This window comes from Oncorhynchus clarkii, chromosome 27 (genome assembly GCF_045791955.1).
Source record: "Oncorhynchus clarkii lewisi isolate Uvic-CL-2024 chromosome 27, UVic_Ocla_1.0, whole genome shotgun sequence".
NCBI lineage: Eukaryota > Metazoa > Chordata > Actinopteri > Salmoniformes > Salmonidae > Oncorhynchus > Oncorhynchus clarkii.
In genome coordinates, this window is record NC_092173.1 from 8,903,777 (window position 1) to 8,921,621 (window position 17,845).

At 44.7% G+C, this 17,845-nt stretch overlaps 1 protein-coding gene across 3 annotated transcripts in view; it reads right to left on the reverse strand.

The window, feature by feature from the left end:
* The window catches only part of LOC139385873 (pleckstrin homology domain-containing family G member 3-like), a 60,346-nt gene that overhangs the window by 25,292 nt on the left and 17,209 nt on the right, over window positions 1-17,845 (reverse strand). The window contains exons 1-4 of one of the 3 annotated variants that reach the window (XM_071131155.1): window positions 14,334-14,401; window positions 13,746-13,823; window positions 7,573-7,976; window positions 1,319-1,419 (exon numbers count right to left, since the gene is read on the reverse strand). In XM_071131155.1, coding sequence (XP_070987256.1) covers window positions 1,319-1,419; window positions 7,573-7,976; window positions 13,746-13,794 — 554 coding nt within the window. In that variant the 5' untranslated portion in view covers window positions 13,795-13,823; window positions 14,334-14,401. Of the gene's footprint in view, window positions 1-1,318; window positions 1,420-7,572; window positions 7,977-10,827; window positions 11,038-13,745; window positions 13,824-14,333; window positions 14,402-17,845 lie in introns of those variants that run through there. The other 2 variants (XM_071131154.1, XM_071131156.1) reach the window with 2 other exon arrangements.

Sequence of the window (17,845 nt, forward strand, 5' to 3'; positions counted from 1 at the left end):
CATACTCTCTCTGCCTCTCTCATACTCTCTCTGCCTCTCTCATACTCTCTCTGCCTCTCTCATACTCTCTCATACTCTCTCTGCCTCTCTCATACTCTCTCTGCCTCTCTCATACTCTCTCTGCCTCTCTCATACTCTCTCTGCCTCTCTCATACTCTCTCTGCCTCTCTCATACTCTCTCTGCCTCTCTCATACTCTCTCTGCCTCTCTCATACTCTCTCATACTCTCTCTGCCTCTCTCATACTCTCTCTGCCTCTCTCATACTCTCTCTGCCTCTCTCATACTCTCTCTGCCTCTCTCATACTCTCTCTGCCTCTCTCATACTCTCTCTGCCTCTCTCATACTCTCTCATACTCTCTCTGCCTCTCTCATACTCTCTCTGCCTCTCTCATACTCTCTCTGCCTCTCTCATACTCTCTCTGCCTCTCTCATACTCTCTCATACTCTCTCTGCCTCTCTCATACTCTCTCTGCCTCTCTCATACTCTCTCTGCCTCTCTCATACCCTCTCTGCCTCTCTCATACTCTCTCTGCCTCTCTCATACTCTCTCTGCCTCACTCATACTCTCTCATACTCACTCATACTCTCTCTGCCTCTCTCATACTCTCTCTGCCTCTCTCATACTCTCTCTGCCTCTCTCATACTCTCTCTGCCTCTCTCATACTCTCTCTGCCTCTCTCATACTCTCTCTGCTTCTCTCATACTCTCTCTGCCTCTCTCATATTCTCTCTGCCTCTCTCATACTCTCTCTGCCTCTCTCATACTCTCTCTGCCTCTCTCATACTCTCTCATACTCTCTCTGCCCCGGTGTCTGCACATTGTCTGTCTGGTGGGCCAGCCATTGTGTCTGCAGCACATTAAACGTACATCCCTGCCACCCAGGCTGCAGCCTGTACACAAGCTGCCTCGACACAGAAAGAGAGAGCGAGAGCATGGAGCAGAGGAGTGAGAGGACAGAGACAAGTGGAGAAACAGAGGAGAAAGGAGGGTAGGGTTTAAAAGCAGCTGCAGGAGAGATTTCACCACCATAGTTGTAGGATTTAACACGGATCAGAGCTGAGTGAAATTGAGCCGAGTGAAATGGAAAATATTCAATTTTCGTTGACAGGTGGTAACATTGATCACCATTAAGACATTGCACTGAGATGAAAGATGTAGCCTACCTGCGACATGCTAAGATCTACAGAAAAGCATGAGGACGCATCTCATCGACCCCAGTTCAGGGCTGATGCAATCTAACAGCTGTGGTGACCAGTGAGGATGAGGTAGGTCGAACACGTAAGCAGACAGAGACAGAGAAAACACACACTAACCGACCTGTTGAACTCATAGATGTCCTCAATGTTGCAGAACAGAGTGCTGACTTCTTCCGGCTTGAGTGGCAGGTCCCCACAGTCAATGATGCAACCCAGGTAGTCCTGAGAGAGAGAGCGAGAGCGAGAGTGAGAGAGAGAGAGGGAGAGAGAGAGAGAGATACTGTGAATGTGATTCTGTACTGTAAATGCACGTCAGTATGTTTATTGACTAAATAAACTAAATACAATCTTCATCATAATCTCATCATTCATACTTCATGTTCATTTGTTTCTGACTTCATAACACAAAATGCCTAGTTGCTTAAATGGACAAAAGTCCCTTCTTTGTCCCTCCCCTGCGTCGTCCCTTCATTACATCCAGATGATTCTCTGTTAGCTGTCTTAGGGTCATTTGTAATTGAATTATCATCAAGGCTTTCTTCGTGAGAAAAAAACGTATACTTGAGCCCTACACCGATCCTTATTGTAAACACACTGAGAAGCCCAAGAAAGCAAACCTAGCAATTAACAAAAGTGGCAAAGGCCTAACAGTTACAATATTTGTATTTTCCTTTTGTGCTCCTCTCTCTGACCTGGGAAATAAAGCCATGCTCTAGTCTCATGAGATAAATGATATGTCCCACCTAAGAACACAGACTAACATCCCCAAATACCACCAACCTCAGGGCACGTTGCTCCACGAAGCCTGGGAGAGAGCACTCCTAAGGCTAAGGGCCTTAGGAAAGAAGGGGGCTTCAAAATATGGCTGGCCAATCCACAGGCCCAGAGCACAATACTCTCCAAGTCTCCCACCACCAATGTAGTGATCAGTAGTCAGGCTAAAAGGCCTTATCTAGGCTTGCTGTCAGCGCTTTATCAGAGCCCTCCAGGGCCCAATAGTCTTATAACCAGCTGGCTTTTTAAGTGGCCAACAAGCCCATCTGATAACGCCACATCCTACAGACAACTCTCTCTCCAGATGCCAACCCAGTGGAGAAACCACAAAGGATCCTATCCAGGGTTGCAGTTCATTCTGTTAGTCTGAGTTTAACAGAGAGATCTGAGTAGCCGTGAGGGTGGCTGCGGCCCACCCAGAGACCCAGTTACCATTCTGGCCAGCGAGAACAAGCCAACAACAGAAAAACAAAGCACGTTAAAATAACATGAAGCCAACTTGACTGCAAAAATAAACGGGTGTGAATAAACAAACAGACAAAGTATGCATGAGAGAGGGAGGTACGAGGGGGTACGAGGTGGGGATGGCAGGGCGTTAAGACCGGGAAGGGAGCTTCAATGGCCCCCAAACCTGACGGAGTCGAGCAGAGTGGAGCGCGCCTAGGGTACATTCTTGGAGGGTAAAATGTGGAGTTTTATGTTGTTGCTTTGTCTCCAGTTGTGTTTGTTTCCAGAGCCACCGGGGCTCTGGGAAAAGCAAACAAGCCGAGGTAGGGCAAAATGAGGCGAAAATAAGTGGGGCTCCCGTCACACTCATCACCTTTTAAAGGCAAGGGTACACTGGCACTGTAATTACTGTCGACTTACAGGCAGTCAGGGGTGAACAAGAATTCCCCCTTGCGTGTGCACACACACACACACACACACACACGCGCGCACACGCACGCACACGCACACACACACACCCCTGTACTGGTGTGCACTGTCATTTGACCTAGATCCTTGAATGATAGCTATTGGGAAGGGACCTGGGAATGTGAGAATGTAATGAGTTAAACACAGGGGACAAGTGAAGTTCAAAATACACACGCACGCACACTCCTTTGGGAGGGCAATTAGGGCCCATAGCGAGAGGAGGAGAGAGAGAGACAGACAGATGCGTGAGAAATTGACAGAAGAGAGAAGACAGTAAGAATGAGGAAGAGACTAGAGGGGAAAATTTAGACATAAGAGGGTTAAATGCAAGAGAGCACAAGAATAGAAAGGCAGAAGAAATTGAGAAAGAGATAAATGTTTCACTATGAAAGGAAGAAAGACAGCTAGAATGAAAAAGAGAAGGAAAGAGAGAGAGAGAAAGAGCGAGAGAGGCCAGAGCAGCCGGCAGGTTTTGGTCTCTTTGTCTGAGAATCTAGGTTGGAATTTGGAGAAAGGAGTTTGTCCCTCTGTGCTGCCTGCGAGGGCCCCTCCATCCCCTCTTCATGTGCCCCAAACTGGGGGTTACAGCCAAAGAGAGGCTAAAAATGCTCCTTTCCCCCAAACCCCCACCCCCAATTTCCTGTCCTATTTGGCAGGAGTACAGCGAGAATGAAAGGGGGCTTCGCTCTCCCTGGCTCGCCCCGGCTCTCCCCATTTTCTCTTCCTGTGTCTTCCAAAACACTGTATGTTGCACATTCAAGACCTATAGGAGCAATATGGGAGCTCACACATGCACAACATACAGAAGGCAAGCTAATAAACTGTACACACAGACACACACACACACACACACACACACACACACACGCACACACACACTCAAATCATCATACTTGGTTCTTATTACCAGCAACTTTGACATCATCCCTGGATCAAAACCAGATTTCCATAACTGGTAAAGGCTGAGCCTAACGAACGCTCGAGCCGATAGACATCACATGTGCAACTCACACAGTCAGCACTCTGGATCAGCCAACACCGAACTCCATTCCATCAACTCAGAGGCCCACAGATCGATAAAACAGCCGTGGTCTGGCCCAAATCCCTGTCCGCAAAAACAAATGTATGGACATTTGATCTGGAAGGCATCCCTGCACAGGCTAGCTCAGTCAAATGCCTGCTCTTTTTATTGGCTCGTAAAGGCTGAACTTCAAAAGAACTGTCAAGCAAAAGGAACAAGGGTTCCATTTCAGCCATTCTAACCCATACCCCACACACCTATCATCACATGTCCTGAAGAAATGTTCTCTTCCTCTCTATTTTCTCCCACCTCCTCTCTCTCGTAACCACCCCCCCCCCCCCCCACACACACACACACACACACACACACACACACACACACACACACACACACACACACACACACATTTAACCCTCTGCTCTCAGCCCCGTTCTCCCAGAGTGCTGATTGCACCACCTGCTGACTACCACTTGCTAATGAATGCCATTGGCAACATTCCCTCTCTGTCTCCACATCAAAGCAGAGGCAGAACCCCTTAATTCTTGTTCCATTGCTTTAGTTAGATTTGTGTGTATTAGGTAGTTGTTGTGTAATTGTTAGATTACTTTTTAGATTTTGCTGCACTGTCGGAACTAGAAGCACAAGCATTTTCGCAATAACATTTGCTAACCATGTGTATGTGACCAATGACATTTGATTTGATTTGATTTACAGCATTTACTGCAACGCGGCCTCCGCAGGCATCAGGGCTTTCATACTTCTTGTACTTAACGGAGCAGAGCTGTTGTGAAGGAAGTTGTCAAGGAAGTGAGTTTGTGTTTATACAGGGCCTCTCACCCTCACCTACTGTCAGCCAATCATGTCAATGCAGAGCTCTCCGCATTGTTACAAAATTTGAGAGGTGCACGGCGATGTGGTACGGAGCTTGATTTGGTCTCTGCATGCCTCTGAAAGCTCCGCAATTGCATCACTCCGACCACATTTTCAGATCAAGTTTAAATGGACTTTTAGCCTAACCTCTACACAATATCTAAACCTAAACCTAACCCTACACCTAAATCTAACCCTAAACCTAACCCTGTATCTAAACATAAACCTAAATCTAACCCTAAACGTAAACCTAAACCTAATCATAACACTAAACCAGGAAAAGAGATGCAAATTAGTTTTTCAAGGGAACGCTGGCCAAAACAAAAATGAGACATTGACAGTGATGTCACTTCCTCTATTCCTTTAAGGCTGTCTTTCCTCTCTTTTCCCCCTCAATCCCATAGAGAGACTCCTGATTCCTGGCCTACCTTAATTCTTAGGGCTGAGATCCCGCTAACGGGATCGATATGACAACAGCCAGTGAAAGTGCAGGGTGCCAAATTCAAAACAACAGAAATCCCATAATTAAAATTCCTCAAACATACAAGTATTTCACACCATTTTAAAAATACACATCTTGTTAATCCCACCACAGTGTCCGATTTCAAATAGGCTTTATGGCGAAAGCACCACCACGATTATGTTAGGTCAGAGCCAAGTCACAGGAAAGCACAGCCATTTTCCCAGCCAAAGAGAGGAGTCACAAAAATCAGAAATAGAGATAGAATGAATCACTAACCTTTGATGATCTTCATCAGATGACACTCATAGAACTTCATGTTCCACAATACATGTATGTTTTGTTTGATAAAGTTCATATTTATATCAAAAATCTCAGTATACATTGGCGCGTTATGTTCAGTAGTTCCAAAAACATCTGGTGTATTTGCAGAGAGCCACATACATTTACAGAAATACTCATTATAAATGTTGATGAAAATACAAATGTTATACATGGAACTTTAGATACACTTCTCCTTAATGCAACCGCTGTGTCAGATTTCAAAAAAGCTCTACGGAAAAAGCAAACCATGCAATAATCTGAGTACGGCGCTCAGAGCCCAAACAAGCCAAAAAGATATCCGCCATATTGTGCAGTCAACAGAAGTCAGAAATAACATTATAAATATTCACTTACCTTTGATGATCTTCATCAGAATGCACTCTCAGGAATCCCAGTTCCACAATAAATGTTTGTTTTGTTCGATAATGTTCATAATTTATGTCCAAATAGCTCCTTTTGTTAGCGCGTTTGGTAAACAAATCCAAACTCTCGAAGCGTGTTCACTAGGAGCAGACGAAATGTCAAACATTTCCGTTACAGTCCGTAGAAACATGTCAAATGAAGTATAGAATCAATCTTTAGGATGTTTTTAACATATGTCTTCAATAATGTTCCAACGGGAGAATTCCTTTGTCTGTAAAAAAAACAATGGAACAGAGCTCGCTCTCACGTGAACGAGCGTCACGAGCTCAAGGAATTCTGCCAGACCTCTGACTCATTCCCCTCTCATTCGGCCCCACTTCACAGTAGAAGCATCAGACAAGTCATCAGACAAGTCTAAAGACTGTTGACATCTAGTGGAAGCCTTAGGAAGTGCAACATGACCAATATCCCACTGTATCTTCAATAGGGAATGAGTTGAAAAACGACCAACCTCAGATTTCCCACTTCCTGGTTGAATTTTTTCTCAGGTTTTTGCCTGCCATATGAGTTTTGTTGTACTCATAGACATCATTCAAACAGTTTTAGAAACTTCAGAGTGTCTTCTATCCAAATATACTAATAAGATGCATATATTAGCAACTGGGACTGAGTAGCAGGCAGTTTACTCTGGGCACCTCTGGGCACCTTATTCATCCAAGCTACTCAATACTGCCCCAGCCATAAGAAGTTAAAGGTCACAGCTAAATCCTCTAGTTCCATCAGCTTCCAATGGCAATATGATAAACGTGTTGACTGTCGTCCACCCAAAGGGCCCCTGACTCAACAACCACACTCTGTTCCTTCTCAAACGAATCATCCATCTGTGTGTGTGCGTGCATGTAAATGTGCGTGCACGAGTGTGGTATCAGTGTATGTGTGTGTGAGTATGTGTGTGAGTATGCGAGCATACGTTAGCGTGTGTGAGTGATCAGTCACAGACTCCTCATTGTCACAAGTCAGCTGACCCTGTCGGATAGGAGTATGAAACATCCTTTTGAAGAAATTACTTGGATTTACTGCTGCTTTCATCTTGTGCCATGCCCTCCTCTTGCCCGCCTCGCGTTCCACCTGGGCCACTGATGGATGTAGCCACAGAGGCACACGGGGAGGCCAGACAGGGCTCTAAGATGGCCACTGAACGAGGAGGGGATGAAAGCATTGTTCACATTTTACTAATAGGAAGCTGGTGGGAGAGTCGAGGAGTTCTTCCGTAGAAAGGGGTTGAAAAACTGCTGACACAACTACAGTATCCATGAGTTCCAGTTTCATTATAGTCATTAGGCATTGTGGTATTTCCAATTCAGAAATAATCAACTCAATATGTATACTGTAAACTGTATACATGCCAATATGTAAACCATATGATGATCATGTTAAACCCTATTCTTTCCATGTCAAAATGGTGCCAAGTACCAGGAATGGTGGTAGTAATTCCCGTAGCTAGATTTACTGGCCAGGTGTAGCTGCCCTCAGCCCAGTACCAGCACCAGGCCAGATCTCAGAGAGGAGACACACAGACAGTACTGAGGACAGGAGGAGAGGCAATGAGAGGAGGGGAGGAAAGGGGAGAGGAAGACTTCTTTCTTACCTCTACGATGCTCTTCAGGTCCCTCACATACGCCTGCTCCGTCTCCACTATCTCCAGCGCCACCCTCTCCAAGCGAGACAGCTTGGGCGGGGACGCGGCAGTGGCAGGGCTTACCCCCGCTGGGAGCAGGGAGAGAGGGGTTAGGTCCAGGCTGATGTCGGAGCCATTGCGCTGCGGCGAGGAGGGGTAGGCAGGCACGGCCCCATAGGGCAGCGAGGAGGAGGAGGAAGAGTGTACGTCCTGCAGGGAGGCAGAGGAGGCAGAGGAGCTGAGGCTGGCCGTGCGGTCGCTGTCCGAGCACACCGTGTTGACCGAGGTGCAGCTCCCGCGGCAGGCGCTCTCCGACGAGGCCATCCTACCCACAATGCTGCTCAGGGAGGACACGGAGGAGGTGCGCTTGGCAGCTGGGTGAGGGAAGAAGGGAGAAGATGGGGAAAAGGAGGAGAGAAAAGGATGAAACAGTCAATGTCATGTCAACATAAATCAACACAAACTATTCCAACCAACCATCAGCAGAAAGAGGTGCCAGAACACTTCTTCTCTTGGGGAACAATAAGACAAAAGACTTACAGTACTACAAGACTAATGTGCAGGTTAATTTCTGCCATGAACTTCAGAACAGGCTGACTGAACAGCTTCCTTTGTGTTCCTCTGAACATGACCACAAAGCTGCCATGCAGGAACCAAGGGGTGTCAAAAAAAAGGTGTAACTACGAGAACAACTCTTTTTTTTCACAGTTTGGTTGCTACAATTGCGCCGTCAATCTTCTTGTTCTGGCAACCTCCTGCACTTTTATGCAAAAACACACAAAGCCAAATCAGGGCAGACAGGAAACAGAGAGACCAATTCCCCCCCCAGCTTTATCCGCCGGTCGGTGGAGTAGATTCACTGAGGTCCCAATGACTCCCTTTACTGGGACCATCTCAGCATTGTCAGGTAAGGCCAATTAAACACAGGGAACAGAACACTAGACAGAGAACAGTTCTGTCTGAAAGCAAACAATTGGAGAGAAAATAGACTGGTTGCCACGGTAAATGAGCATGAGATAAGCCCGGGCTACAAAAAAAAAGACTTTCACTGTGTTGAGAGTAAAATGTAGAAGTGGTGGTGCTTCAATGGCTGCCCTCTCGGGCCAACGGAGAGGAACAATCCATAACTGCCTGTGGCATAATTGTTCAATTCAGACGACTGGTACTTGCCTCGCTAGCTCACTAACCCTTAAACGACGAAAACAACAACTCCTTATTTAGGTACGTAATCTTCATTAGAACCTCTATGGATTGTTCCTCTCTTGTTCAAATGTTACCCATATTCCACCAAGTAATCATGAATCACTATGAATTGCAATGAACCATGATTGTGCGTCTGTGACCGTGGTGTGCACCCCCATCTATCAAAAGCTTCATTTAACCATTAGCTAGCTGTTGTAGACATTCACTATGGTTTCCTTGCTCGAGGGCATTCACACAAGATTCTAAAGAACTTTTGGCCGAATGAATTGTCCCGAATTTGATTTAAGCGAAATCTTGAGCTGCTTGAAGGGCAGTGTTTATCTACGTTGGCCTGGTTCCAAGAAAAGCAGTAGAATGACTCCAGTCTTATGTGGATGGAAAATATGGATGGCTTCAGTAGAGAAAAAAGAGAAAGACAGCAGAATATGCCCTCCAGCTAAACATAGATGTGAATGCTTGACTGGTGGTGATCTATTTAGTAAGATGCCAGGTGAGACTCACTGTGCATAAAGAAATCTTAGCACTTTGGGAAACAGAAAGGTAAATTATGATAAGCTATCCTATTAAAATGAATTGTATTATAAACAAGGATTCAATTACTTTTTTTCATTGTTTTGTTTTTACAATGGGTTAAAATGAGGTCAAATAGCCCTTATCCCATAAACACATTGGATATTTATGTTAAGACACTTGAGTGCAAAAGGGCAGATGCATCGTTAACCAATAATTATATTTTGAAAAATGGATTAATCAGTATAATTACTCCAAACTCATATTATACTTTCTAATTGCAGACATTTTTCACAACCAATCTGAGTGGTTTTCCATGAAGAGTATCTACCTCATGGCTGCCCAATTGGGAATGACCTTATTCGAGGCTAACACAGACTATAAACTTGCAGTATGTGTATATAGACAGAGTTTCCATGGGCATACGCAGTGCTATATTTATTGCTTTAGTCAAAGATGATACCTGACCCTTTATCCTCACCCTGAAGCCGGGGCGGTAGCTGTTGTTTTCCAACACTCCCATTCAGAAAAACTAACACTTTTAGAAAAAAAGGTGCTATTTACAACCTAAAAAAAAATCTGCGGCTATCCCTATAGGAGAATGCCTTGAATAACCCTTGTTGGTTCCAGGTAGAACCCTTTTGGTTCCAGGTAGAGCCCTTTTCTCTAAGAGTGTAGCCAATCTGGGCTACTAGCATGAGTAGGATTTTGTTGATTCAACTACTCATTTTTTATACAGTAATGTCACCGTAATCACATATTATGGGGGGGAAAACTGGCAATTGAGTCGTAAGAGTATAATGAAATCAACTCAAGAGACCCATGTGGGCTCAAGTGGAACACTTGACGTATCACCAAAGGTGCGCCATGGTAGGCATATACAATTGCAGTATATTGGCCATATACCACAAACCCCCAAGGTGACTTATTGCTATTATAACCTGTTTCCAACGTAATTAGAGCAGTAAAAATACATGTTTTGTCATGCCCATGGTATACGGTCTGATATACCATGGCTGTCAGCCAATCAGCGTTCAGTGCTGGAACCACACAGTTTATAAACGGCGGTTTATTTGTTGCAGCTGCCATTTCCCTAGTATTTGCTAAGACATTACGTGGCAGCAATGGGTACTTTCTGGCACAGTATATAATAGTTAAACACAGTATTGTTAACTACCTGCTACAAAATGGTGAACAGTACCATTAATGTCATAAAAACAAGAATGAGTTATTAGGTCAGAATTGTGTAATAACAATTGACCATGTAACCAGAAAGTCAAATCAGGTAAATATTACTGTAAAATAAAGCATATGCACACTGGTCAGTGCAGGACTAAAACAGTCTACTATTTCCATTTATCCAGTAATGCTCCAATGAGGGCTAAGGACAGCCCCACTAACTCAATCACCAGTACTAACAGTCTCCTGCAGTGCCAAAAGGGGCATGCCTTCATCTACTGATGGTTATAACCCATTAGAGACCTACTCCAGCAAACAGCAACACTCACCTACCTGCTAAACAGTGAGCTCAGCCTCTCCCCTGCCCTCCAGAACGCATGAGGTCAGCCTGTTTAATCTACCGGATCCAAACCAACGACTAATTCACCACACTGCTGCTGCTACTGACACACTTGGGCTCGGCTCCCAGACAGTCCCACTCAGGCAGAGTTCTCAGACCACTGACCAGCCAGCTCCACACCCCACACTGAACCCTCTGGCCTGGATCCACCGCCCGCCCGGCGTTGAACCAAACTCAGTTACGTCAACCACACTCCAACTCAACTATCAGTTACTACAATAGATTGTTTTTTTTCCCCCGACAGCACACCACCATCTCACCTCGTTCATCTGGCAATGGCCTGTCTAGAGCACTTTGTGAGTCTGACTGTACAGACTACAGAGACAGGAACTGTCAGTGTTAGCGAGAGACATGTAGCGAGAGACATGCAGAGAGAGAGAGAGAGAGAGAGAGTATTTTTTAGATTCTGTTTTAGTACACGTCAGGGTGCAAGTCACTTATGAAGCAAGGGCAGACAGGAGGTGAGAGCTTGGCACAGCTGCTATTTTCTGGTCTTTCTGAAACTGAAAAAAAAGCTCTGAACCATGCAGAGAAAACCACAAGGACATGCTGGCCTTTCATGTTGCATTCGCCTTATTTGGTGTTTTAGAATACTGGTTATTTGGGGGAGTTTCAAGGCTGATGTGTGTGTGTGTCAAAGACGGACTTTGAGTGTCACACCCTGATCTGTTTCACCTATACTTGTGCTTGTCTCCACCCCCCTTTAGATGTAGCCCATCAGCCCCATTATCCCCTGTGTATTTATACATGTGTTCTCTGTTTGTCTGTTGCCAGTTCGTCTTGCCTCATCAAGTCTACCAGTGTTCAACCCGTCCTCCTGTTTTATCTCAAGTCCCTGTTTTCTAGTTTTTTGCATGCCCTGACCCTGAGCCTGCCTGCCGTTCTGTACCTTTCGGACTCCGCTCTGGATTACCGACCTCTGCCTGCCCTTGACCTGTCGTTTGCCTGCCTCCTGTTTTTGCAATAAACTTTTGTTACTTCGAACTGTCAGCATCTGGGTCTTATCCTGAGGTCTGATATTAGGAAAGAGAAAGTAAACAGATGACACAGTTTAGGGGGAAGATGATCTTCTGCTAACTGACAAAAACAGTACCGACTGTTGTGTGTAGAACGAGGCCTGCACCTGACAACCCACCAGAGGATGTGGTCGGGACCAACAACACACTGTTTTAAGCTGAGAACACGCTTGACTTCGGTACTGTTGCTAGGGGCGACAGGGGGAAAGTGCAAATGAGCTCAATGGGAGACGTGTTAACTGGACTTTGAAGGGTCATTTGCATATTCCAAAACATCAGCAACAACAAACTAGTAGGGAGTCCGACTAACCACAAACTGGCAAAGTCACACTGACCTAGTGCTCAAAGGGCAACAAAGTAGCTCTCTTTTCCTCTGGCTGAGTCTCTGTGAGATGTGTTTGACATAAAGTACAGTGCGCTGCTTGGTGGGCTCCACTGGGCTCCGTGAGTACGACGAACAAGCACGCTGTGTTTCTGGGTGTTAATCTAGATGAAACTCACTGGGCATTCTGCAAAACAAACATTCTCACTTGAGCTAAATACACCTGAGGGACAGGCAGTCAGTGAAGGATAATGCTTTAGACGGTACAAATGAGTTAGGAGACTGTACTAGTAACCTGAAAGAATACATAATATAAGGAGACCACGTGAAGTGAGTGAAACTATAGCGGACCCCGGAACGACTAAAGGGCTTTCCTGGTTAAATAAAGGGTGAAAAAACAAACCCATAAAAACACCTATAAAAGCAGTGCAACATACTTTTCATTATGCGAAACAGTATTTTCTATGTTGGAATAAATGACCCTGCAATGCAGTACAATAAATCCCATAAATCTGATCTTGTGACCCTTCACAACGCTGAGCCAAAGCTAGGCCACTCTAAGGCCTTCCAACTTCCCTATGTTTACATTGGAAAGTCCTCTGTAAACATAGGGAAGTGTGTCCAATGAAGTGGAAAGTCCAATGAGAAGTGAACACCCTTAAACAATTCACATTGTATGTGCATTTGCACAACATTTCATGATCGACTCTGTTAATATAAGCACTCTCTTTGTTGGGAAAACTTGGGGTGTGGGAGAGGGGCAGACTAAGGCCTAAATATAGTCACGTGCAGTGCCCTCCCATAGTCTCACCACTTCCCTCTTGTCAATTTGACAATTTGGACATGTTGTCATTCCTATGCTAACTGGACACCCTTATCTTGGGCGTGCTCTGTAGCCTATTTTTTTCTGTATAATCTGAATAGAGAGATTTCTTCTCTTTTTACCCCTAAACATTGTTCAACATTATACTTTGCGAGCGGCCACAAAACATACAGGAAACAGAACATGCACTCTAATTCTATCCCGTTCACAAGAACTCCAATGTTACACCAGAAATCCACCTTAGTGGCTCTTCATCATGCTAGCTCATTACTGAGCTCTTCCTTTGTCATTAAAGATGCACTCTCAAACGTTTGTATAGTTTCAGCCAGTAGCTTTGAAAGTGGTGCTCAAGAGCCAAAACGGGTCCCCGCTTTTTAGTGTACGACGTCATCCAATTGTGTACGACGTCATCCAATTGTGTACGACGTCATCCAATTGTGTACGACGTCATCCATTTTGTGTGATATGTTTTACGAATCCAATTTGTGCAACTCGTTACAAATGTATTGTGCTTAAGATCCCGGAGTGCATCTTTAACTATGTTGTAGCTACAGTGTGAAACTGCTGAGGTAACATTTTTTTGCATACATTGACATAGAGTATATTAAAACATCTGAGGTTGAATAGAATACTCTGACGTCACACAACAATAACGTCACAGGTGTGACAGTGTCAGTGTTGACCTCTGACCTTGGTTGCTGGGCTTTCTCTGGCTGCCTCGGCCCGCCCCCTCAGGCATGGTGTGATGGTGTCACAGGAATTGGAAACCTGTAAAGGACAATCAACCAAAACATCACAACAATGAAAGAAATTTGCAAAATACAGTTGTCATTGTGCAACATAGGACATACGGTAGGGCATACTGTAGGGCATACTATAGGGCAGACAGCACTGCGATGAAAGTATGGTTATTTCTGCAAAGAAACTTATTTTTCATCTAGTGCCCACAAGAGAGTGTGTACCTAAGTCAATCTGAACTGGACCCCCATTTACAGTGTAAATCTGAATTGGGACCAAATTACACAGTCCCTTTGATGGGAATACAACAAAGGCCTCTGCAATGTGCACTAGCAGAGAATTAGGACATGACTTCACTCTATCTTTTAACAGACTTTAGGAATGTATTCTTTCACCGTTCGCCGCTTTCAGGTGGCTGTTTTAAACCACTTTTACACGACACACAGTGGATGTTCTACGGCGATACATTCTCTCTACTGGTTGGGTGTCACTTCTGAGGCCTCTTAAACAAAGACACAGAACAAATACCTGAGAAAGTACCAGAGTTGCAGGAGCTTCTAATTCAAAAGGTCCTTTTCTCAGGCTATGATTCCAATCCAGTGAAGCCCACTCCCTTCGGTTTAGACAGAGTGAAGCCAAAAGCAGACTTTAATCAGCACTGAAGTGCCTTCCGCTCCTTTCACTCGGAGACGAAAGCATAGAAAGGGAGGGGGGGGGGGGGGGGGGGAACTTGGAGCCAAAGCAATTAAATGGCTGAAACATGAGAGATGCTGTTTGGGAAATAAGAGGGGAGGAGGGCACACACAGCCGCATGGAAGAATTATTTTCTTTCTCCACACACACACACACACACACACAAAAACGGAGGAAACAGAACATATGTAATGTTTGGCTGTGAAACAAGAATGTGCTCTTCTCTGGTTCTATAGCAGTGTGTTGAGCATGCGCTTTGGAGGAAGGGGACCAGGGCTGTGGCGCTGGCAGACAGGAAGTCTTTAGGAGCGGCGTTCAAGTTTCACGTTTTAATGTCACGTGTACAACAAGTACGGTGAAATGCCTTTCTTGCAAGCTCTAAACCCAACAAGGCAGTGGTCAATATCAAATTAGCACACGAGGTTGAACAAAAACACACAAGAAATGAACATTTGAAATGAGAAGAACACAAGAAAGTAAGAAGCTATGATACAGGGTCAGTTCCAATACCATATTTACAAAGTGAAGGGATACTGAAGTGATGGAGGTAGATATGTATAGGGGTAAGGTGACTAGGCATCAGGATGTATGATAAACAGTTGCAGCATCATAAATTAAGATTGTATGTGGTGAGTGTGTGTGTGAGTGTGTGTGAGTGTGTTTTATTTTATTTCACCTTTATTTAATCAGGTAGGCCAGTTGAGAACAAGTTCTCATTTACAACTGCAAACGGGCCAAGATAAAGCAAAGCAGTGCGACACAAACAACAACACAGAGTTACACATAGAATAAACAAGCGTACAGTCAATAACACAGTAGGGAAAAAAAGAAAGTCTATATACAGTGTGTGCAAATGGCGTGAGGAGGTAAGGCAATAAATAGGCCATAGTAGCAAAGTAATTACAATTTAGCAGATTAACACTGGAGTGATAAATGATGAGGTGCAAGTAGTGATACTGGTGTGCAAAAGAGCAGAAAAGTAAATAAAAACAATATGAGGATGAGGTAGATATTGGGTGGGCTATTTACAGATGGACTATGTACAGCTGCAGCAATCGGTTAGCTGCTCAGATAGCTGATGTTAGAAGTTAGTGAGGGAAATATAAGTCTCCAGCTTCAGCAACTTTTGCAATTCGTTCCAGGCACTGGCAGCAGAGAACTGGAAGGAAAGGCGGCCAAAGGAGGTGTTGGCTTTGGGGATGGCCAGTGAGATATACCTGCTGGAGCGTGTGCTACAGGTGGGTGTTGTTATCGTGACCAGTGAGCTGAGATAAGGGGGAGCTTTACCAAGCATAGACTTATAGATGGCCTGGAGCCAGTGGGTCTGGCGACGAATATGTAGCGAGGGACAGCCGACTAGAGCATACAGGTCGCAGTGGTGGGTGGTATAAGGGTCTTTGGTAACAAAACGGATGGCACTGTGATAGACTACATCCAGTTTGCTGAGTAGAGTATTGGAAGCTATATGTGTGTGTGTGTGTGTGTGCGCGCGCGCGCGTGTGTGTGTGTGTGTGTGTGTGTGTATAGAGTCCATATAAATGTGTGTGCATGTTATGTGTGTGTTGGAGTGTCAGTGTGCGTGAGTGCATAGAGAGTGCAAAAAAATAAATAAATGCAAGGGTCAACTCAGATAGTCTGTGTAAACATTTTGTTCTCTATTTAGCAGTATATTGGCTTAGGGATAGAAGCTGTTCAGGAGTCTGTTTGTGTCAGACTTGATGCACCGGTAATGATTTCCGTGCGGAAGCAGAGAGAACAGTCTATGGCTTGGGTGGGTGGATTCTTTAACGATTTTTCCGGGCCTTCCTTTCACACCGCCTGATATAGAGGTACTGGATGGTAGGGAGCCCGTCCTCAGTGATGTGCTGGGCTGTTCGCGCCATCTTCTGTAGCGCCATGCAATCGAGGGCAGTGCTGATGCCATACCAAGAGGCGATGCAGCTAGTCAAGATGCTCTCAAATGGTACAGCTGTAGAACTTTTTGAGGATTTGAGCGTCCATGCCAAACTTTTTCAACCTCCTTAGGGCTGTGCACGTGTGTGTGGACCATTTAAAGTCCTTTGTGATTTAGACCCTGAGGAACTTGAAGCTCTCAACCCGCTCCACTACAGCCCTGTCAATGTGGATGGGGGCGTGCTCACCCCCGCGTTTTCCTGTAGTCCACGGTCAGCTCCTTGGTCTTACTGACATTGAGGGAGAGTTTGTTGTCCCGGCACCACACTGCCAGGTCACTGACCTCCTCCCTGTAGGCTGTCTCATCATCACTGGTGATCAGACCTACCACCGTCATGTTGTCAGAAAACTTGAACAGAGAGTGCAGGAGGGGACTAAGCACACCAGTGGAGACTCCTCAGAAGAGGAAGGGGAGGACCATCCTCCTCAGTGAATTTCATAAAAATGTCAATTGTATAACATTTAAAAAGTTATAATTTTAGATACAACTATACTAAATATAACCACGTCACCAAATAACTGATTTAAAACACACTATTTTGGTGTTTTATTTTGATTTATTTTTGATTTATTTCACCTTTATTTAACCAGGTAGGCTAGTTGAGAACAAGTTCTCATTTACAACTGCGACCTGGCCAAGATAAAGCAAAGCAGTTTGACACATACAACAACACAGAGTTACACATGGAATAAACAAACATACAGTCAACACTAGAGTAGAAAAAGTCCATATACAGTGTGTGCAAATGAGGTAAGATAAGGGAGGTAAGGCAATAAACAGGCCATGGTGGCGAAGTAATTACAATATACCAATTAAACTGGAGTAATTGATGTGCAGAAGATGAATGTGCAAGTAGCGATACTGGGGTGCAAAGGAGCAAGATAAATAAATAAATACAGTAAGGGGATGAGGTAGTTGGATGGGCTATTTACAGATGGGCTATGTACAGGTGCAGTGATCTGTGAGCTGCTCTGACAGCTGGTGCTGTATTGTTGTTCCTGTACAGGAACCAAAATCAGCGGAAATTTCAGAGCGCCACCTGTAGTACTCTCATTAAAACACAATTAAAACTTTCATTAAAACACACATGCAAGGTACTCAATTAAAGCTACACTCGTTGTGAATCTAGCCAATATGTCAGATTTGTAGAATGCTTTTCGGCGAAAGCATGAGAAGCTATTATCTGATAGCATGCACCCCCCGAAATACCTGAACGAGACCTAAACAAAAGCGGTACCCGGCGCTACACAAAACGCAGAAATAAAACATAAAACATTCATTACCTTTGACTAGCTTCTTTGTTGGCACTCCTATATGTCCCATAAACATCACAATTGGGTCTTTTTCCCGATTAAATCCGTCAAAGTATGCCCAAAATGTCCATTTATGAAGGCCGTCTGATCCA